Source organism: Cyanistes caeruleus, chromosome 7 (genome assembly GCF_971803275.1).
Source record: "Cyanistes caeruleus chromosome 7, bCyaCae1.hap1.1, whole genome shotgun sequence".
Classification (NCBI taxonomy): Eukaryota; Metazoa; Chordata; class Aves; order Passeriformes; family Paridae; genus Cyanistes; species Cyanistes caeruleus.
The window spans coordinates 35137749-35160433 of NC_141707.1; the positions used below are offsets into that span (position 1 = coordinate 35137749).

Sequence of the window (22685 nt, forward strand, 5' to 3'; positions counted from 1 at the left end):
TTGACACTGTACCACTTAATTTAGATGAGAATACGATTAAAAGATGACAGAAGAAGTAAATCCATAGAAGAACGTGAAGAAGAATATCAGAGAGCTAGAGAAAGGATATTTGCACAAGATGTACGTATCAAAGCCAATCTGGCACTGTTTGCTATGAACCCTTCATGCACATACATGCACAGGTGGCTTTTCAGAAAACTTTCTATTTCTGGATGACACTGAGCAGATAAGAGAGTGTGGCCTTGAGTGAGTTTTAAATGATACTGCAATTACTGACAAATCTTCTGTTTTCTCTAATTGCTGCTGTATGAAACTCAAACAACCCAGGAATTATTGAGGAGTGTTCCCTAGCATTACTTAGTGCAATGCGTTTCCCCCTTTTGCATTGTTTCGCCCCTCACTGCAATTTAAGTTATGGAGTTTGGGTATTGCAATCATTTCAGTTGCTCAGAGCAATAATTAAAAGAAGAAACCCAAGCAAATTAAAAAGCAAAAAAACTCTTTTCTCACTTGTATCTATAGCAACCACAGTAAAATGATTTGAGGTCCTATATATGAAATTCCTGTCAGGAATCTGGCAGTCTGATCTCTTGACTGGAGATACCCTGCAGGACAATATTGTAGGGGCTACAATTCAATTGCAAGTAGTGATTATGTTGAGTAAAACAGAACAGATATGTCTTTAAAAATATGTGTTACTTTTAATAATCCACTTCTGACATTTATCTCTAACTCTTGCACATCCAATACCAGATTCTGAAGAGAGTAATGAGCTCTTGAGAGGCTAATTTATTTTTTTTTGTTCACCTTAGTTACAAACAAGAAGAATGGACTTTTGGATATAAAATTACATTTTCCTTTTGCATCTTAATTTACCATGTATTACACTCTTAGAAGCTTTGTGCCAGATGTTGGGAGTCACAGTCAAGGACAACATAATTTGAGTAAGGAGCAGCCTTTTTGGTTCTGTTCTGTGTGCTCTGTAGCATACCCAGACTGGTACCCAGGGCATTGAGTAGTTACTGCAGCAGCAATGGCCTCTCCCCCTCCACCTTTCCCAGCAGAAGACAAGGCAGCTCAGGTGCTGTGACAGCCCTGGGGATTACACACCAGCTGCAAGTGACAGAAAACACCAAAGGCCTAAGGGAAGAACTGTAACTTCAGAAAAAGTCTGATAGAAACCAACTGAGCAGCATTGTAACTATCCTCATGCTGACTTTGATTTCTTGCACAAGGGCCTTTTTATATTGTCTTGTTTCCTCATGGAAATTATTCATCAAGAGGTAAAGTTTTTCAGGCAGCTTAATATAAAGAGGGTGCTGTAGAAGTCTGTGTATAATGCAGAAGATTCCAGATTGCTGTGTGTTTTGTAGCAGGGGTTCTAGATGCCATTCATATTAATTTCTGCACTTCTTTGCCCCTCAGTCCCTGTGTTCCCAAGAGAATTATTTCACTGATAAAAGGTAAGAAAATTTGCTGTTTAATTCTGTTTTGTCTTCCTATTTTCTTAATAAATATTAAGTTATCTTATTAAAATGTCAACAGAATCCAGGAGGAGGAAACTAATAGTACACAACAAAGACGACAGATACTTAGGTATTTGATGCTTTCTTTTAAAAAAACAAAACCCAAAGTCTTCTGCATGCATTTATCTTTTCCTTCTTGTTTTTTGTTTCTTTTTTTTTATTTCTTTTCCCTTAATTTGCAAGCGCTGCTTGTGCTAAAAGTTGAGTTTGTAACTTGCAGAATCAATAAGGAGGCATCGGGGAGATCAGCCAACAGCCACCAGAGCAGCACGGAGACCGAGCTGCGGTACTGCGAGCCGCGGCCCTGGAGCAGCACCGACTCTGACAGCTCCCTGCGCAACCTGAAGCCCGCGGTCACCAAGGCCAGCAGCTTCAGCGGCATCTCGGTGCTGAGCCGTGGGGACAGCTCTGGCAGCAGCAAGAGCACGGGCAGGCTGTCCAAGACAGGTACAGCAGGTTCTGGGGGCTGAGCTGGGTGGGCACAGCAGGTGTTCCGGGTGGGGAGGCTCCGTGCATCCCATTCCCTTGGGATACAGGGGCTGCACATAGGGAATATCAACACACCCAGCCCTAGAGCCGTAATGTCACAAATGGGGTGAACACTTCTGACTTTGGAAGGAGAATCTTCAAGTGTGTTGTAGATGGCTTGAAGTTCAATGCCTTTGATCTCATGCAAAGGGTTTGAAAATGTTTTTTACCAGAAATATTTTTGTATCAAATACTTGGAGTGCAGCTCTTTGGTTCTAGTGGGGCAAAGCTGCATTGCACGGTCTTAGGAAACTGTGCACTGCTATCCTTCTAGCTCAGATACAACAGCATAAAAGCCTATGAATTGGTAGTTATTTTTATTGTGTTCTCTTTCTTCTGTTACATTAAAATGAATATAGCTAAAATGCTTAATTAATTTTTAGATGCTGAGAAATGACATCAGTGAAACAAAGCGTACTGTTTAATTTTAAGATTCAAATATGTTGGGGGAAAATACTCATAAGAGTCAGGGTTTCAAAGGATGTTAACTTGTAATTAATGTGGAAATAAAATCTCAAAAAATATGGGAATGAATCTTCTGTGAGACAAAAATGAAAATTAGTAAATATTCGTATCTCGAATGCCAACATAATTTGATCCAGTTGCTAATCCATGGAGAATTTTGAGACTTGTAATACATGGGTGGGTTACTGGTGGGCTGCTTCAGAATTTGAAATAGAACTCTAAAAAAGCAGAATATAATTGCTTGCCTTATTAATATTGGCTTTGATCTTATTTATAAAGCTGATTTCTAATGAGGATCTATTTTCAAATTTTTTGCTTTTCCTTAGATTACCACTACCTTTTAGATAACTGGCCACACTGCTATATCTTAATGCAGTAAAACAGTAACAAATTCTGTTTGTCCATTGTATACTTGTATAAAAAACCCAAAACATTTCAAGGTACTTCTGCTGTAGAACTGTGCCATCATTCGGAGTTATTCCATTTAGCAGTGTAGTGATGCTGTTTGGCACAGCTTGAAAAGAAGCTGCGGCCTGACAATAAAAATCTTAGAAATCTTCATTGGCTAAATTTCAAGCACATAAATGGATTCTTAAAAAGTTTTGCTGGAAACTTTATTTTGGCATTCTGAGAGTTTTGGACATTCCAGGTTTGGAATGCTCACCTTCATGGCTGTTGCTTCATACAGTTCAGTTTATGGTGATTTGGCACATGTTGAGCTTGGGTTTGTTCATGTTGTTCAGGGCTGTAATTAGCTCTGGTTATGATGGCTTCAGCCTCACTTCTCTGCATAATCTAGAAGTGAATACAGTTGGAAATGAATCCAAGTAACTCTGCTCATGCAATGATGGTTTTGCAGAGCTGGGTTGTGCAGTCTCGCCCAGTTTACAATTAACAGCTTTGCTTTCACTTGATTTCACCAATAAAAAAGACCAATGCTTCAAGCTATGCTCTCTTAGAAAGCACAAGTAGAAGGGTTACAATTAGCAACATTGATGGAAGAGTGCAAAGTAACTTCAAGCAGTACATAAATTCCATTGGAGTGCTTTTTGAGTCTTGCTTTTTCTTCTAGATTGTATAGAGGCTGCTAATGAGGAGTTTGTAAATTTAAACAACTATATTCTGTTTCCAAGTACTGCAAGTATCACACACTTCTTATTTCTTTGCTAAGTCTTTGCTAAACTGTGTACCTAAAGCTCCAAGTGTAGAGAGACCTGGGAACAGCAGTTCCACAGATCTCTGCATACTGAACTTTTGGAATATTTCTTTTAGCTGCATGCCTTGGCTTTCAGGAAGCTCAGGGTCTGGTTCTCCACTGCCTTGCAACATTCATTGTCATTTATATCTGTAAAATGATTACTGATTGCAATTGGCTATTTCATACCCCTTTGAAATTTGAATTGCTGCATAAAGCCAGGCTAATGCTACCGTATTACCCTCATTTCTTCTAGCTGTATTCTTGATTTTTGCCTGCAGATTGTCAGAGGAGGAAATAAATTGCATTGAGGGTTTTAATGTAGTGCAAATTGTCCAGCAGCTGAGTCAGAGAAGATCTGGCCCCAGGATTGGAAAGAAACTGGTCCATGCTTGCCTCACTTCCATGAATTCTGGAGGTACAGGTTTGCATTTTCTGACCAAAAAACCAGCTAGATATGAAAGCCTCACTTTGCAGTGCAAAGCAGTGCTGAATTGACCCTTGGTTCACAGAAGGGACCTTGTAAAGGTATTCCAGGGGAGATGGAGGGGGAGTCCATTGACAAGGCTGCTGTTGAATAACGTGCTTTATGCTGAGCTTTCAGGGTGAGCACTTACAAGTGTATATTTTAAAGTGAGCATGATGTCACTGTCTCCAGGTAAAACCAATTTCTCGTTACTCCTTTCCTAGGTTCAGAGTCTTCTAGTAGTGTAGGGTCCTCCACGGGTTCTCTCTCTCACAGCCAGCAGCCTCTTCCAGTGCCAGCTCTAAGCCAGCCCTCTCCTGGCACGCCTGCCGTGTATCCAACTGTCAGCTCTAGTAACTCTCTTTCCTTTGATGGTGGCATGAGTGGGCAAGTGGCACCTGCTGCTGGCAGTAGCTTCTTTCTGCTTCCCTTGGAAGCAGCGGGCATCCCGCCTGGCAGTGTGCTGGTCAACCCTCAAACAGGTTGGTACATGCTTGGGGGTGTCTCTGTTACACTGGGGAACTTGGTAAAAAATGCACGAGTGTTTGCATAAGATTTCATGTCAATATTGTCCTTTGTCCTTTATTTTTTAATGTGGTTGTGTTCAATGCATTTAATTTAACAAGGATGCATGACTGGAGGATCAAAAGAATGAGTAAACTCACATGAATTTCTCTAAAAGAGTTTTAACTTCCATGTAAAATTCTAATGAGTGATTTGCACAAAATATGAAAATCATATGACGTACTGTCCAGAGCACAGAATAACTTAATTGTCTCAGCTTTTTCCAGGAGAGGAAAATGTCTTTTCCAGTGCTACTATGAAACAGTTTCAGTGAGGGGAGAGGGCCTGAGAAAGGATTTATATTGACTTGAAAGAACTTATTCTTCTTTTTTTTTTATGCAACATACTCAACATCTCTATGCTCAAGGCTGAGTTAATACAAGTGCAAAAAGAAGCATGGGATGAAATGCTATTTCTAAGCTTCTCCTTGTCACTTTAAAACAGGATTAAATCAGTGGTGGTGTTATTGGCCAGTACTGGTATTTTTTTAGCCAGTAGTAGAAAATTTATACATCATAATGTAGGTGCAAGGAGATCTGTAATAACTTGTCTGGATTAAATAATGAGTTACCAATCTCTAGACAAACTTCTACTGATCATAGAAATTAGGAAGTACTGAAAATCTTAATTTACCTTTTATGTAAAAGATCATAATTTTAGGAAATTATATATTTTAATTTTAGTATACTGATTTTTTTCATTGTAGAAAAGAAAATACTTCAGATTATATTTACCATCGTTCTGTAGATAGACTTGATTATGTTTGAATATAATTGCACGTGACATTTGAAGCAAAATGTTTCTCATTGGGGTTGTTAAAATGATCATGTAAATATTTTTTTTAATTAGAAGGTATAACATTGAAATAGATAAATTTCTCTTTTTTCTTAGTATGAATCAATTGCTAAAAATTCAGTTACGAATGAGTTGCTGTAGGACCTAATTTTCATAGATAGCCATTGGATTTGGAGGAGAATGTATTTGTCATCTTAGAGCTAAGTTCATTAGTAGTCTTTCATAATTATGTTAATGTCTAATGAGCTTCTTATAGAAGATAAAGAACACTGAGAATGAGGAACATTTAGGTTCAGATAAACTTTGATTTCCAATGTACTCGAATCATCATATTCTGTAATTGTTCCTCTGGCTTTATTGTTCCAATGCCAGCCAAAGCAGAGCTGGCTCCTCAGAGTTTCTGACAGAGGATTCTGTGCCTTAATAATTAGGAAGAGACAGTTCTTACCCAGCCATTCCAGTAAATAAGTGAAGCTCTGGTGATTGGCAGGAAGTGGTAGAAGGAAATAATTGAATCTCAGTCCCTATTGAACATTGCCAATTCTCTTGAGTGTTAAAGAGAAATCTATTGGGCTCAGTTGAGTATCACCTGATGAGCTGCAGTCCAGCTGCTGTAGCTTATTTTTGCAAGTTTGTTGGTGCTTCCTCTGTGTCTGCCAAGAATTCCTCAGTCCTTTCTTCAGTAACTGTTTCATTCTTTATGTTGGGCAGTTGCATTTAAATATGAAGGAACCAAGCAGCCTGGAGGAGCATTGGTCTGCTTTGTCAGGGTGCAAAGGCTTTAGGCTCAGTTTAAACCTTTCTGGAAAGGACAAGAATATCTTTAAATCAGAGAAGAGAAAAATTTACATCAGTGTTGGGCCCTTTAAGCATCAGAATAAGCCAATGCAGGACACATGTCACTAAGCAGGTAGGCACAGGTCCCTGCCAGCCAGGCTGTTGTTCCTTTGATTTGTTTTGGTTTTTTCCAACTCTGAACAAAAAGAAATCACTGGAGTTCTTTTATAATTTACATTTATGGAGTTTATTTTTCAGCTCTTTTTCATTGGCCCATTGCTGTAATATTGAGGTTGCAAATTATTAAATAGGAGAATAATTCTATGTTATTTATTTTGAAAGGTAAAAGCCAATTAATCTAAGAGAGGGAAGAGAGTCCTTTATCAGTAATCTCATTAGCAGTCACGGGAATACAAGGGCAGTTATTGCTTTATATAGTTTTCAAAAAATATTTCCTTTTAAGCTCTCTTGTGTTCTGATTGGTTTTCACATTTGTTAAGGAGATTAATATTTAAGAGATCCTTAAAACAGTATTTTAGTGGAGTTTTCCTTTATTACTCCTGTCATATTCAATCTACTTGATTAAAAATCAATTTCAAATTGAGTAGGATATAAGAAATTTTTATGTGTGATCACTACGTAAAGACTGGGGTATCTTTTGAAGTGTTTTGGGTTGTAGCTGCATGTAGTCATTGCTGTTATAGTTGTGGGCATTTGGCATGAATCTGTCATATAAACCAGTATGATTTCTCTTATTTTTCATTTTTATTATTTTATTAATTTTGCCTGCTGTAAGTATATTTGTGTATTTTCTCCCAGCTGAGATGGTGCAGCTGGTTGTGTTTGTTGTCTCTCGCCTGGGCAGGTCAGCCGTTCCTCAATCCCGATGGCACTGCAGTTGTGTACAACCCTCCCCTGCCTCAGCAGCCTGTTAGGACCCAAGTGCCTGGAGCTGCACCTCAGCCAGCCCTGCCCAGCCCTGGCCAGCACCAGCCCGGAGCAAACCCCATCCTCTCACAGGTGCACTTGTCAAACACATGCTCAGGGACTCTGGGGCTCTCACTCAGCTCTGGGAACAGGGGCAGGGGGGCCATTTATTCTTCTGCAGTGGATGTGAAGAACAGTCACAGATCAGGGTAACTGGGCTTTTTCCCTCCTAGTCCTCACAACTATCAGCTCTGCTCAACATAGTAGAGCAGCTTTTCTTAAAAATACTTAGGAATTTTAGTATGAAAATGTTCTGTTACCAAGAAGTTCTGCCTTCATCCCTAATGCACTGTTGAGTTACCCAGGCATTAAGAGCAGTATAGTTGGCAGCCGGGAAGAGAGTTAATCCAACTGGAACCTTGGGTTTCTTGTTTTAGAGTTGTTTCTCAGCCAGATGAATTCCTGGGCTGTACAGCACAAACAGGAGTTATGGCACAGAAGGAGTAGCTCAGGACTGGTACAGCATGAACATCTCACGAGTAGCCCATTCTGCTCACAAAATCACACACATGAGTACAGGATGTATTTTATCCTTGTTCTGTACAAGACTTTAGTCAAATAGGCCAGATTAAAGACTGTCCCAGCCATAGAAGGAGAAGAAAAGCAAAATATATGGACAGGAGAAGGGAGAATTCTCCCTCTCCACAGCAGCTATTTCAGGCACCAAGGTACTGGCTTTAGTCTCCTGTGGTATTTTCAGATGGTTCTTAAATTTTATCAAAAAGTTATTTATAGAACTTCATCTAAACCTTTTACCTTTGTTTGTTTTCCCTGTTTAAACCTGTTCAGATAGCTGGGTATGCTACAGTAGAGCTGATCTGTGTTGAAAAGTCTCATTTGTACTCTTTCTAGTTCACAGAAGTGTGTATGTAGTATTTGCCATTTTCTTCACAAAATCTGTACTAATTCTCTGATTCCCTTCTGAATGGATGCTGGAATTAATCCTGCCTGACATATGAGCAATGATAACTATCTAGAGAAAATATTTTACTACTGTTGAATAAATGAAAGTAGTATGTTTGAATCCATGGTTAGTAAATTCATTCTTCCTTTAGATGCTTTGAAAGAGCTTGTGTTTAAAACGCACGTAAATGTTAGAAGCAATTTGCTGACCTAGCTAATATAGCGTGTAACAAATAAAGCAATGACTGTCTTTTGGGAGACTGAGATATTCAGAGTTACTTCTGTTTTCATTCTATGCAGTCTTAAGCTTAAGAAAAAAGAAGTATCCATCTGTTTCTCAGAGTGGAGCAAGTTGCTCTTCTGGAGCACAGTTGCTTTTCTGTTACAAAATACTTGTTTTCACTTCTCTTACTTTGGTGTTAACCTTGTTCATAACCCTGTTGTTTCTGCAGCCTCTGCGGGCTCTGCAGCCTTCCTCCCAGCCTGTCCAGTACTCTGCAGTGTCGTACCCACCCCCGCTCCTGCCAGCCTCCTCTGCACAGCAATACTCTGTGGTATTACACCTTCTCTTCTCTGCTCCCTGCACAGGCTCATCTCTGGTGGCTGCTGACCTTTGCTTGGCTGTTTGAGTGCCCTGTGGTACCAGGGTAGTGACTGGCTCTCCATCACAGTGACACAGCACCTGAGAGCCTGAGATGGGAACATTTCATGTTCAGCAGGAATATGTGCAATTAAGGCTCTGCCTATAAATCTCTGTATTTTGAGATGCATTATTTCCCTTTCCCTTTGTAAAGGAAGTTTTTCAGTGCTATTTCATTAGCCAGTCACTACCTTTTTATGTCTCTGGATTAACCTCTTTCCATTGTTTCTTATTGTCTGCTCACTCTTCTGCTGAACCTTAATACATTCTGAGGGATCAGCTGCTCTGATGTTTTCTGGTTACCTCTTCGTAGCCTATTTGGTAGAACTTTCAACACCCTCTCTTCTCTAGTATCCATTGCTTGATAAGTAGAAGCTGGAAATAAAATATCTTAGTCTCTCAGAAACCAGGAAAAAAAAAGAAAAGCCACACAAAGTGAAACTGAAATTTAGTAAAGGAGAGTTGTTACCCAAGGGAGAATCTGAACTAGAGTCCAGGTCAAAGCCTGCTCTGATACTCTACTGAGTTGAGTGCTCGTTTATGTTAAGTTTATGTGGCAAGGTTTTGGGGCAGGGAGCTGCAGGGATGGCTTCTGGGAGAAGAGACTGGAAGCTGCCTCACGTTGGGCAGAGCCCATTTCAGGCAGCTCCAGGGCTGATACTGCACAGCCCAAGCTGAGTCAGTCATTCACACTGGTGGCACCTCTGAGTGTGCTTGGAAAAGGGTGTGAGGGAGAGGAGGGAGAAACAAATCTGCAGATACTGAGGCCAGGGGGAGGAGAGCAAGGAGATGCTCCAGGTGCTGGAGCAGAGCCTGCAGCCTGGGGAGGAGACTCTTGTGAAGCAGATTCTCCCCTTGAAGACTATGGAGGACCATGTTGGAGTAGATATCTGCCCTGCAGCCCTTGGAGCATCCCACAGGTGCTCTGAAGGGAGCTGAAGCCTTCAGGAGCAGGTTTTCTGGTAGGATCCACACTAGGGCACTCCAGTCCTGAAGGACTTCAGCCTTTGGGAAGAACCCACATTGAAGAGGTTTGGGAAGGATGGTATCCTGTGGGTGGGACCCCGCACTGGAGCAGAAGAGTGAGGAGGAGGAAGCAGTAGAGTCATGACTGGGAACTGATCACAAGCCCCATTCTCCATCCCTTGTGATACTTGAAGGAGGAGGTAGAAAATTTGGAAGTGAAGTTGAGTCTGGGAAGAAACAGTGGGGTTGAGGGAAGTTGGTTTTAGTTTTGTTTTTATTTCTCACTATCCTACTCTCTTATTAATTAGCATAAATAAATTTAGTCTTCCTGTGGTAGTAATTGGTGAGTGATTTTCCTGTCCTTTTCTTGACCCATAAGCCTTTCATCATATTTTGTCCCCCTGTATTGCTAAGGATTAGAAGAAGGATGGAGTGACTTGGGGGCACTTAGGAGCCAGCCAAGGTTAACTCACCACAGTGTTGTACAATAGCTAATTTTCAACATTAATCAGAAATGTCTTATAATAAATACAGTTTTAGCTGAATTCAATAGAGATGTTGCTTCTGAAGTTGAGAGTCTGAATAGGTGCTAAAGCAGACAAGACAACTCCTTCCTGTTTGTAGTAATTTCAAAGCATATCACATTCAGGAAATTGGTTCCAATACTAAGTGCCCTGGCAGTTTGAATTTATTCCTGCTGATGGTAACTTATGTAACATAATGAAAAGGATTGATGGTCTTGGATTGTAATCCAAGTGTAGCACCTCTGTAGCTGGCACCAGGAGAGTGCTTTCTCCATTTATTGGGAATGCCATGTTCCAGGGCTGAATCCTGCTTGTACCATACCTGTCACTGCAGGACAAAGTGACCAGGTCAGACTTTACTTACACTGGTAGTGTAACAGAAATCACTGTGGTGTGCCTTGGGTTCATCCTTCAGACATATTTAGAGCTAAGATAAATTCACATGCAGTATATTCTCTTCAAACTCCAGATTTGGAAAAGCAGAATGTAAAATCCAATGTAGAAAAGCATTATAGCTGCATTTAATAGGCACCATTAAGGAATGAAATACCAAAGTTAGATTACTATCTAATGAAAATAAGGCTTTTTAAGATGTACTAAATACATACTAAAGGTACACTAAATTCAGCTTTAGGTGCAAATTCATATTTCCGAAAGTAATTAATAATATCTTTAGCCTGGAAACTAAAAAAAGCATAACATCATAAAATGTGAATGTAGCTAATCAGTAAAAGATGGAGCTTGCCTTACATATCTTGATTAATTCCTATCTTCAGGATGATCTAAGACCAAGTGGTCTTGCAATAGTGTTAATGTTCCTGCATGTTTGGAGAGTCCACTTTGGCGGTATGAACCACATCTTCCTGTTTAGCAGAAAAAAAAAGCAATACTAGTTAGTGATCACTGCTAATTTTCAGTATGTTGCTAATTCGACTCTTAATTGCTTGTTAAGAAGAGGAGCTTGGGGTTACAGTAACAGAAGTTTCAGATTCCACAGGACCCTCGCAGTCCTCAGTGCAATCAGTGGCATCTTTTCAGCTGTTAATAAAACTCAGATAGAAAGTGACCACTGGAACACATTTCTCACTTTGGTTACTTGATTTCAGATGAAAAGATAATTAATTTTTTCATGTAGATAATTGAGTTGGAGGAATGTACTTTAATTCAGGATTAGAACCTCATTATGTTAAACTCTTAAAACCAAAAATTTACTTCAGCAGTCCTAACGCATCCTGCTATTTTAACTGAGATTAGATGTTTTCACTCAAGTTTTGGAGTCTAGTCAAAAATCATTAGTGACACAAATCCTGAACTTTCTTTTTGACAAATGAATTCTCACTATAAGTAGATAAAGGGAGATGTAATCCAAAAGGCAAAATATTTGCAGTGAAAAGCGTGAAGTCTGAACGTGGATGTTCTCTCCTGCTGTCAGCCCTGAAGATAATTTGCTACTGTTCCATCTTCTTTGCTGTTGTTCTTTGGCTGCTGTTGCTACTGCCCAGTAACGTGAGACGTACGGTCTGAAACTTACGGAGCTATTTGGCTGTTTTATTTCTTTTCCTTGAACGTGCATTTGCAAATGTAGTTTTTCCTGTTTTTCCCACGCCTGCAGCAAGACAACCTGGGATCTCAGTTCAGCCACCTGAGCCTGGCGCGGCAGCCCCCGGCCGAAGGCACCGAGCCGGGCCCGGCGCTGTTCCAGCCCGGCATGGTGCTGCAGCCCCCGCAGCAGCCCGGCTACATCCTCACCGCCGCGCCCGCCGCCGCGCCCGCGGCACAGCCCACGCCGGCCTACTCGGGCCCCGGGCACGCCGTGGGCCAGCCCGTGCTCCCGCAGCAGGGATATGTGCAGCAGCCCGTGCCACAGGTACCACGGCCCCTACTGAACGCTGCAGGGAAAAACTGACCCCGCTCTTCTGCTCAGCACCTTTTCGTTCGGTCTGGGGCTCTCTGCAGAACTGCAGCTCTGCTTTTGTTCCGGGGTTGGGGTCTTTTCTGGGTCCGTGGTTTGTAATGAATGACTTCAGTTTACTTGAGGAGCAACAATCACATGGGTTTTCCTATTTACTTCCAGCTCATGTTCTGCATAGTTTTCTTGTCTCTCAAATGCCCCTTGCTGGAAATTGGAGATTGTTGCTTTGACAAGGAAAGTAGAGAAATTGGCCACTAAAGAGGAAATTTATGTATTATAAGGGATTTTTGAATCCCTGAACTATTTAAAATCCATTGCACCTTTTAATAAATTTTGCATCTTTGTTTTACGGATTCTGCATTTAGATGTCTGCCTTCTCTAAAGCTGCATGCAGGTAACGACCTTCTGATTATTCCTTTGCAGATGCCACCCTGTTACTGTACCCCCAACCAGTACCCGCACTCCAGCCAGCAGTACCGCCCTGTTTCTGTCCATTACAGCACACAGCAGAACCAGGCCCTGCCGCAGCCTGGCCAGCAGACAGGTTGGTTCAACTCTTTCAGCATTTCATTAGAACTTGGTGTGGTTTTTCTTCCACTTTTTCATTTTAAACTTACTTTGCTGTAAAATATCAAATAAAGTAGAGGATCAAATGTAGAATACAAGCTGTAACTAACTTAAGGTGGAAAAATTTGCGGAACTTGTGCATGAAATTTGGAATTCAAGCCATTCCTTTGACTGGCTCAGGCTGTAACTTTAATAATAGAGGTTTTAAAATTTAAAAGTTAATAATTTTAAAGATTTGTAACTTAGTAACTAATAACTTGATTAACCTTAACTGAAAGTTCTAAGCTAAAGATCCCAATCTTAGATGCTGTGGCATGAAAAGAGTGCTGTACAGAAGATATTGATGATACTGCTTTACTCTGTCTTTCTGTCCTGTGATTAAAAGTATCAGGGTATTGGATGGAACATATAATGAGTCTGACATGGTTACCTATTTTAGTAAAGACTTTTCAACTGTCTAAATTACCCTTCTGTGAATGTTAGCAAGCTTGATTTCCATCTCCTTCCTTTCTTGTTGTCCTTTTTTTCCTTACAGATTTTAACTGTAGGCTACCATTATTCTGACAATCTGTACTTCTAAATATTGTTATGACTTGTTCAATAAGATTTGTATTACTGAAACAAATTATTTCTCAGTAATATCCTGACTCATGGTCAAAACTTTCAGAAGTAACTAGTGATGTTTTAGGGCAGAGATCCTTAAAGACCAGGCTTTTTTACCAGCTCTTAGTTGAATGCATAACATCCTTCTGATTTTCCTTCAGGAGGGTCTTAATTCCTTCCCCTGCCCCCAGCTATATGTTGCTCTACAGAAACAGGATGGAAGATCAGCTTTTAGAAATATTAACTGGATTTATTTATGTCCTATAAAGCAGCATGTAAGAGGGATGGCTCCTCTTCTGCACTTCTTCTAGGAAGTGCTCCAATAGTAGCAACACTTGATGCAGTTATTCAGGGTTCAATTCACAAAGATTTTTTTCAAAGGAAAACAAATGACTTGGTTTTGCAACTTGTTATCCACTGGTGTTAAAGATGTGTTACCCAACTGTATTACACAACCTGCTTTCCTTCCTCAGAATGTTTAATACCTAGACTACTTAATAGCAAAAAGTCTGAGGCTCAAGGGGGATTACTTCTCACTGTGGGGACACCCTGTGTGAGTAGCACACAAACTCCCCAACTCAGAGAGCTCAGTGTATATTTGTACCTAAACAAACCAGTCTGAATTGGAAAGCACAGGGTGATAAGGTGCAAAGGTTGCTATTAGGTAAGTTCCTTTGTTATATGTTTTTGGCTCTTTGTATTTTAACTGAATTTCACTGCCTTTGGATGGAAAGTGTCAGCAGATAAACTTCCTCTCTGTCCTGGAAGAAATAAAATAAGCAAGCTGCACGGACAAGCTGCACTACTGCTTTGATCATGTGCCCTGTACCTGCACTCTGACATCAGGGGATTGTGGTTAGGTAGTATGGGGATGGTCCAGCCAATAATTCTATTCAGTGTTTGGTAACTTGGTGTTTACCAGCACTAATAGGAGAAAGAAGGATCTTACCAGAAATTGATAATTACTGTTTAACTGAAAATCTCCAAACTGCTCTCTAGCCATTGCCGGTTCTCACTTAATGCTTTATAGGCAAATTTGAATCAGCATTTTAGAAACTGATGGTTCCATGTCTTGTTACCTGTTCTGGAAACACCTCATAAGATGGTGTATTTGAAAATTTTCTCCCTTGTAATTTATTTTAAACCATTGATGTTTGTATTAATTTGACTTAAAGCTACACCTGAAGTGGCTGATGCTTATTAGCAATGTGTGGTTTTGAGCCAAAGGCACCACATACTTGGCTCATATAGCAAAGTGCCTGGGCCAAAATGAGTGTTACAAATCTTGCATTACAGAAAAGCCATGGGGTTTGTTCATCTCAGAAAGGGGTTACTGACTAGGAAATAGCTTTGCAAACACAAATTCAGATAAAAGATGACAGCTTCTGAGAGCATGGCAACTGAAGCCACTTCTGGTCTAATGTTGAGGAGTGGCCTGACTTTATTGATGAGCTGTTGGATTCGGGGCCGTAACACTGTCTGAGAGGTTTACATTTCTCACAGTGAACCGGTCTCTTTTTCAGCTGCTTCCTGGCTTCCTTTTTAAAGGGGTTTCAGGTGAAATATTCTGGGGGGTTTGCTTTTAATAAAAATGCTTTCATTGCCTAAAAGATGTTGGGAGAAGAAAACTCTCCTTAAGAAAAAAAGCATTCCTGATTGCCATGTTAATGTGAGCCCAATTACCATGAGACCTAACCACAGGTTGTTTAAAAATCCAGCCTGAACTACACTTCCTGTAGGAACATCAGCTGCAGTTCAACTGGCTTCTGCTTCACAAGCCAGGGATAAAACTACTCCAGTTGTAACAGTAGCTGAAGTTAATAATGGTAATAGTCATAACCAAGATCATCAACTTCCAGCTCTTTAACCAAGTGATTGTACTTGCTTTTCTGTTCTTCAATATATGGTTTCTCACTCCTAATGCATTATTCAGAAAATGTATTTCTATATTCTGTGAGTTAACTTTTCTTATATTAACTGTGATTTCTTTTGAATTATGTAAATATTAAGAAATCTGCTCCTTTTTTACCTCCAGTTTCAGAGTATTTTTGTGTAATGGGACAATCTGCTGTGGCAGGTGTGGGGTTTGTGCTGAGTGCTGCATTTCTGTCAGCCCACTCTATGCAGAGGTGAAACTGCAGCTAAAAATAGAGCATTCTTTGGAACGCTCTGGGGAACCTTCGTGGCAGCCAATTTGTATTGTTCCAGTTCCCTCTGCTTGCAGAATTGATTGTGTCTGTCTCCGCAAGTGCCAGAAAAGGCTGCAGAACTGCTTATGGGTCCATTGCAATTTCTGGAGTATGAGGGGTTCTGACTGCACTGATTGGGTCTGTCACACCACAGCTCCCCATTCTGCTGCTTTAGAAATTCTAAGTACTAATCCTACTTCAAGCATGTATTGTTCTGAAGTTTTGTCTAGTCCTCTGAAAATATTTATAGTGTTGTGTGTTTCTAATGAATAGCTGTCTTGGTTTTAACAAACTGAACCTTCTTCCCTTTAATTTTCTGAAGCAATATTTGATTATATTAACAGTCTTCTTTTATTGTTCATTGTTGCAATTTCTATAGAGAGCCAGCTGAGGCTGTTAGGGCACAATGTTCATTGTACCCTGTGTGGATGAAATCAATGAACATCGGTGGGTGCTGCTCACAAAAAGGTGTTTTATGTTAACTGAATTATTTTCAGAATAGACCAAGCCTTTATTTAGCACAGTTTAAAGAAAACCCAAGTGAGTTTTTGCAGCTAAATTTGCTCTATTATAGTTCCTTGCCAAGGTAGGAAGCGTGGGGAATGTCAAGGTCAGTGGGCTGTGAATGTGTCCAACTCAAACACAGACTCTTCTTGCCGTCAGTGCATCTTGACAAGCCCAGTTTTGTTATTCTGGAGGGATAACTGGCTTTGTCTCAGAAACACTGACTGTGCTGGGGTTTTGCTGATGTGGTAAGTAGTGCACACCTGTATGATAGAACACGAGAGAAAAAGAACTTGTGTTCTGCATGTGTTTGGATCATGGTAGCAGTTACCTGCTAAATGCTTTTTAAAAAGAGGAAAGGGGGAGTTTAGGTTGGAATTTATAAATGCACAGATTTCCTGTTTGGCACTCATGCTTGGGGTTTTGTTTGGGTTTTGGGGCAAGGTGGGGTTTTTTAGGCAATTTTTGAAAGACATGAGAGGATACCAGTTTAAGCAGTAATAAATTGTTTTAGAGACACTATAGAGGGGTGAATAAGAAAGTCTGTCTTTGTATCCCTAAGAAAACTTTTGACTATAAAACATCTTCCACTGTGTACCAACATGGCTTGAACTTGGAAGATTTCTCTCAGTCCCCAGTTGGTTTTAGCATTACAGATTTCAGAAGAAATTTCCCCTTTGGAAAGGATTTGCACACATGCCTTATGCAAATTTTCCTGAAGTCTGATTTAGTTTTGAATTGCAGTCAAGATGCTCTGACCCCTGGGGCACCTGAAGTCCAAGCTGAATTTTGCATATATAGAATTTTCAAACTGAAGTACCTGGAATGGCTTTGTTCACAATACCAGACAATGAGTTGGGTTTGATCCTGTCTAGCATGCTTTGTTCAAGTGCTTCCAGCTTTCACCTGTTAAATCAAAGTGTTAATGCATGTAAGCCAGAGTGTAAATGAATAGTGCACGCATGTGGGAGCAGCATTGCAAACAGTATGGATAATATTTCATGCTGAATCCAAATGAGTAAATCTGTTAATTTTAATTTTGGCTTCTTTTTATATGCATGGTAAGTTCAACTGTTGTGAAGCTGCCCAATTAAACGAGCCATTGGAAACTGCTACACGTGTATTTTCGCATAAGCAACTATGCTTAAAATGTGTTCATTATTTCAAAATAAGATTTAAATGTATAATTTCAGGTTACCAGATTTTGCCCAACCAGCAGCAAAACTACCAGGGTTTAGTTGGAGTTCAGCAGTCTCAGAATCAAAATCTAGTCAGTGGCCAACACAACAACATTGGGAATCAAATTCAAGGTGTGATTGTTCCATATCCCTCAGTGCCATCATATCAGGTGGGTAATGTATTTGTAACTTTCCAATGACTCTTCTGTGGGTTTGAGCATTGGGGTTTTCTTTAAGTCCTTTGCTTTATGGTACAAATGGTAGAAATCTGCAAGCAGGTGTCAAAAGTGACTTTGGGGACAGAAGCTAAAGATACAAACCCACAACTGAAGTGACAAGAAACTGTCACAACTGTACAAGTTCTAGTCCTGTTGAAGGCCAAGTCCTGTGTCAGTTGCAGTTCAGAGGGTGTGGAAGAAAAGCTTGGAAGGTTTCCTTCCCACCACTCCACTTTCTGTTGTAGAGAAAATATCTTGTTACTTCATGGAGTCCCTTGGAGCCAACATTTCCACTGCGGGAGGGAAGAAGATGTAAAGAATTTTTTTTTACTAGAGCATTGTTATTTTAGCTAATGTTATCATCATTCTTCTGGATTTAGAGAACTCCAGATCTTTTCATTTCTGGGGTTATTTTTAAATTCTTATCTCAACTGGGTGATAGTCAAGAGGCAGAAACATTGTCTGCAGGAGAAAATCTTAACTGTGTGGCCTGTTGCAGGTTTCGGTGCCTCAAGGTTCCCAAGCAGTGCCCCAGCAGACATATCAGCAGCCTGTTATAATTCCCAGTCAGTCCAGCCAAGGGCTGCCCACCACAGGAATGCCAGTCTACTACAGTGTAATTCCATCAGGTCAACAGAATAATCTAAGGTAAGTTTAACTGATACTTGCTTTCTCAGCAGCTTAGTGGCTTTGTAAGAACCGACAGGAACTGCTTTTAGTACTGCAGATATTTAAACTATTAATTTAAAGGCAGACTTATGGACTGCCTATATATACTCTATTTTTGCTCTTATGCAATTAAGCGAAACAAGCAGTACTGCTTTAATTGTGATGTACTTGTTGGACTGGAAAACAGTCTCCATAGCACTTTCAGCAATACTTTACTGCAGTTCCACCTCTTAAATTTTTTGCATTCCATTTCTTACCCATGAAACACCAGTGTGCTCAGCAGCTCAGTCTTTCTGGAGTAATATTTAAGAGGACTATCCATATTCACTGGTTTTGTCAAAGATATTACATTAATAATGTGTAGAGGAAAAGTAATTTGAATCCCAGAAAAAGACTGACTTCTTTTTTGAAACTTTGTATGGGAAAAGGTTTATCATATTTTTAATTTAGATGAGGCCTGCTGGCACCAAGCTGGCTGTGTAACAAGTATAGAAACTTGGCTTTTGTTTGATAAATAACCTTTTTTTCTTTTCTTTTTTTTTACCTACCTTGGTAGCAGCAAATTGGTCTGCATGTACAGCCCTCCCTGAATATACACCCGTGTCCCCAAAGCAGTCTATTTGAGAACAGATAGGCAAGTACCTAGGAGAATTCATTAGGATTAATGCTTGTTACAAATTTTCCTTTCTCAAGTTTTTTTGAACTTACAAATGTGCAGCATCTAAAAATACCTGGGAGCTTTTAAACAAGCAGCAACAGTGTGAAGCTTGTTCATCCTTTTGAGAGTGCAGACTTCAGTAGTATTTGTGTCATCACCACATGGTTTTGTCTACTTAAATCTGAATTCCTGTTCTTTGTATCTGAAAGTTTTTTAATCCTTTTCTGTAGTTATTATGTTTGAGATTCAGTGAAGTCCCAGGTAGGCATAATTCTAGACTTTTCTTGAATTAAGTTTGGTTGCTTGATCTTTTGTGTACTTTAGAATGTCCCTCTCATTTATAAGGAATTCAGAGCAAACTAGCAGCCAGTGACAGCATCTTACTTTCATCAGAATAGTTTCGCTGCAGCACTTGAACAAGGAAAGCAGAATGCTGTTCTGCAGGAGCTGAGTGTCAAACCTACAGGTCACTGCTGAAAACTAGAATCGGTAGGCAGATCAGAAGCTGTGTGAGAGCAACTGTGTTAGTTTTCACTTGGTTTTGTCTGCTTTAATGGAAGGGAATCTTAAAATTATATAAGTGACCTGTGGGACAAAGGATGGAAAAAACTTTTGACAACATAGGTAAAAATAGTAGGTCCAAGAAGATTAAACCCACTCTTTTTTTCCACAGTTTGAAGGAATTGTTTTATTCTCAGAATGTTTATCTGTTAGTACAGGATTCTATATGCACTGTTCTGATTGTGGTCCACCAGCTTGATGTTCTGGCTGAGCATTAGTATGCTCAGCAGAATCTAACAGAATTATAATAGAATAATAGAATCTAACTATGTCTGTTACCTAGTTTTCCCCTGATTACCCTGAAAATCTACCTGGTATAAATAAACTTTTTTTAAAGTTACCCTTTTCCTACATTTTGCAAACAGCTGAATGGTTGTTTATCCCCTGGAGCCCTGTTGGAAAAAGCCATCTCCTCCCTGGGCTGTGTCAGTGGACCCTGGGGCAGAGCTGTGCCCCAACTGCCCAGGGCCAGCCCCCCGCTGAGGGACTGCATCCCAAATCCTCATGGCAGGGACTGTGGGGATCACTTAACTGAGACCTAATTCTGCTTAAGTGAGCAAGACAACAAATTGAGTTTTTATTATTATTATTATTATTGTTCTGCATGTCTTTATGCTGATATATGGACACAAAAATAGAATATCAATATAGGTGCATTAATACATTTCTCAGTGTAGGCAGGGCACGTGTTTTTGCTAAGGAAGAGGTGGGAAGCTTCAGTCTTCTGAAGAATGAATGAATTCAGGGGTAGGTGGGAATATTACTGATTTAAAATTAACAAAAGCTCAGTGATTTGCAGTACATGTACACAGCAAATGCAGAAGTCGTGATTAAATGAGTGTAGCATAAATGCCTGTTAGTCATGTTCTTTTTTGGTTATTACAGTTCATCTGTAGGATATTTGCAGCCTCCTGGATCAGAGCAGATACAGTTTCCTAGAACATCATCACCATGCAACTCACAGCAGCTTCAAGGACAGCAGTGTGCAGGTTGGGAGAACAAAGTTTTTATTGATAAGCTTAAAAAATGTCTAGCTATTATTATGCTGGGTGGTTGGATACTTGCTGCTAAGGGTTTGACTTAGAATTAACTGCTGTATTCTATTTCCTCTTTTGTTGTATTTTTGAATTTATTTTCCATTTTTAACCCTGAGGCAGAATAATTTGAAATCTCAAATTTTTTTATCTTTGAAATATCTCAAGTTACTTTTTAAAAATCCAATACCATACATCATAATGCCTTGCACATCTACTGGTGGGTTAAGACAGACATGGGAACCATACATTGGCAGCAGAATCACTTCCATCCTTTCCTGAATAGCCAGATGGGTCTGAAAACTTGGAGATTTGGGCTTCCTTTTGACAGAAGGAGTGAGGTACATTTTGGAAGCAGCATATTTGGCTCTTCTACTCAAGAACCTTTCTAGATTTCAGTTAACAGAGTAGGAGCAGTGATTTTCTTAAGAGGAGTTTGAAAACTGAGCCTTGTGGGGTAGCTTTTTGACCTGCTGGAAAGCTGAAGGTACTTCAGAGCTGTGTGGGGTGGTTTGTTTTTATGGCAGCCTTATTTACTGCTTTTACTTTCATAGTTTATAGCAACCATTCAAGTCAGAAGCCATCACCTCCTACATTATTGCCACCTTCATCCAAGTCAAAGCCACAGCAGGCTGCTTCCATTGTGCACTACAGCATAGTGTCTCCACCCTCATCATGTAAAAGTTCACCCACTGGTCTTTCCATCATGCAGCCAAAAAAAGGTATATTTTATTGGGATTTTCATCTAAACCATTCTGTCTAGAACCTGTTGTAAATTTTCAGATTGGTTTCATGGCTAACTGCTAGAACAACTTCAATTTGAGTGCCGTCTCTGATTTTATTTTTTTCTTAAATTCTTCATCTGTATTGCTATTATTGTATCTTTTAAAATGGTAACTTGGAATTTAAGTGAAACAGTGGCTGCTTGGGGATGGCCTGGAAGCCACCCTTAGCAGGTAAATGTTACTCAGCAGAAACATTTAAGTCAGGTTCAGAAGGTTTTGATCTACAGAATACTTCGGAGACCTGCAAACAGAAGCCTCAATGTGTTTGAAAGCAGTGTTGACATAGATCTTGTCAATCCATTAAACCTTTATAAAAGTTAATATCCAAACACTTAAAACTCTGAAGGTTCAACCATAAAATTGATGGACTGGTCAGGAAAATAAGAGCACTAGGGTTAGCCACCAAAGAAGAGATTACATAACAATCCTGTGACCACAGTGGCACTGTCTTTATTTGCTACTAGGGAATTCGATACATTAGAGCCTTGGTTGGTAAAAAAGGGATACTCTCAAATTCTGCTATCTCAGTATTTTGCAAGCAAGCACTAGATTAAACAACCCTAGATCAATGACCTAGATTCTGTTTCAGATGTGGTGTTTCTTACAGACATTTATCTTTAAGGTATTTTTTGAACCTGTTTATTAGTAAATAGGTAAATGCAAATAAGTAGCAAGATAGCTGGATTAGCAGTTCATGGGCAGGTTTGGTTTGGTTTCTATTTCGCTTCAAGTTTGTTTGGCTTTAAATTCTGGAAGACTGTCATTTCAGAATGTTGAAAGTGGGCTGTGCACTAGTTTGTTTTTCTGCCCTCCTATCTATCGTGGAAGTGCTGGTTTTGTGCAGTTCTGATGGCCTGGTTCAGACTGTAAACTGGGGTTTAAGGAAGTTTCAGGAAGGAGGAAGCCCTCTATGGGGAAGCCAATTCTGGGGAATAAATCAAAGCTTGTGCTTTTCATTAAGTGAAGACATTGAGATGCTGAGTGAAGGCCTCTGAGGTAGGGCAAATGAGCAGGTCCTCAGACAAGCAGCAGAGCTGTGTTACAGGGACCAGACTGTAAAGCTGGGAAGGCTTTGAAGGATTTCTGGGTTTCCCTTCTCATGGGATTTGACAGGTCATAAAGTGTCTGCAAACTGACTTATGCACTGTATGACACTTCATTGTGTCAGGGTACTTGGTTAGGAAAAGAATTGCATTTGTTTTAATTTCCTGAAATGCTGGGGAACTAGAAGCAAAAGAAAAAACACAATTTTCTGAATGTATAAAGTTTTCTTCTGCAGTTTAAATTGCGTTTTAGATTGACACTCTCTTAGAGACAGTACAGTAGATGTTTCTGAAAGACAAACATTGTTTTCTTAGGTGTTCCATTCTCACAGAACAGAGATAAGTCAAGAAGAGTGTGCTAGAGTGTTGCAGAGTAAAATACTGTATATAAACCAGTAAGATGTAAATTATTATCATTTATAAAACAC

General features: G+C 39.9%; 1 protein-coding gene and 1 long non-coding RNA gene across 41 annotated transcripts in view; one reads left to right on the forward strand and one right to left on the reverse strand.

Moving 5' to 3' along the window:
• Positions 1–22685, forward strand: part of R3HDM1 (R3H domain containing 1) — a 49870-nt gene that overhangs the window by 20711 nt on the left and 6474 nt on the right. For 7 of the 39 annotated variants that reach the window (XM_086898648.1, XM_086898649.1, XM_086898652.1 and 4 more), the window contains 11 exons: positions 25–120; positions 1426–1463; positions 1546–1596; positions 1747–1973; positions 7182–7336; positions 11949–12203; positions 12672–12792; positions 17305–17459; positions 18007–18155; positions 20281–20384; positions 20984–21151. In XM_086898648.1, the coding sequence (XP_086754774.1) occupies positions 25–120; positions 1426–1463; positions 1546–1596; positions 1747–1973; positions 7182–7336; positions 11949–12203; positions 12672–12792; positions 17305–17459; positions 18007–18155; positions 20281–20384; positions 20984–21151 (1519 nt within the window). Of the gene's footprint in view, positions 1–24; positions 121–1425; positions 1464–1545; positions 1597–1746; positions 1974–4404; positions 4663–7181; positions 7337–8658; positions 8761–11948; positions 12204–12671; positions 12793–17304; positions 17460–18006; positions 18156–20280; positions 20385–20983; positions 21152–22685 lie in introns of all 39 variants that reach the window. The other 32 variants (XM_086898626.1, XM_086898627.1, XM_086898630.1 and 29 more) reach the window with 12 other exon arrangements.
• Positions 1–22685, reverse strand: part of LOC111932316 (uncharacterized) — a 38378-nt gene that overhangs the window by 2306 nt on the left and 13387 nt on the right. Inside the window, exons 7-8 of one of the 2 annotated variants that reach the window (XR_015289540.1) lie at positions 18725–18818; positions 13648–17800 (exon numbers count right to left, since the gene is read on the reverse strand). This is a non-coding gene — a long non-coding RNA (uncharacterized LOC111932316). Of the gene's footprint in view, positions 1–11081; positions 11200–13647; positions 17801–18724; positions 18819–22685 lie in introns of those variants that run through there. The other variant, XR_015289539.1, reaches the window with a different exon arrangement.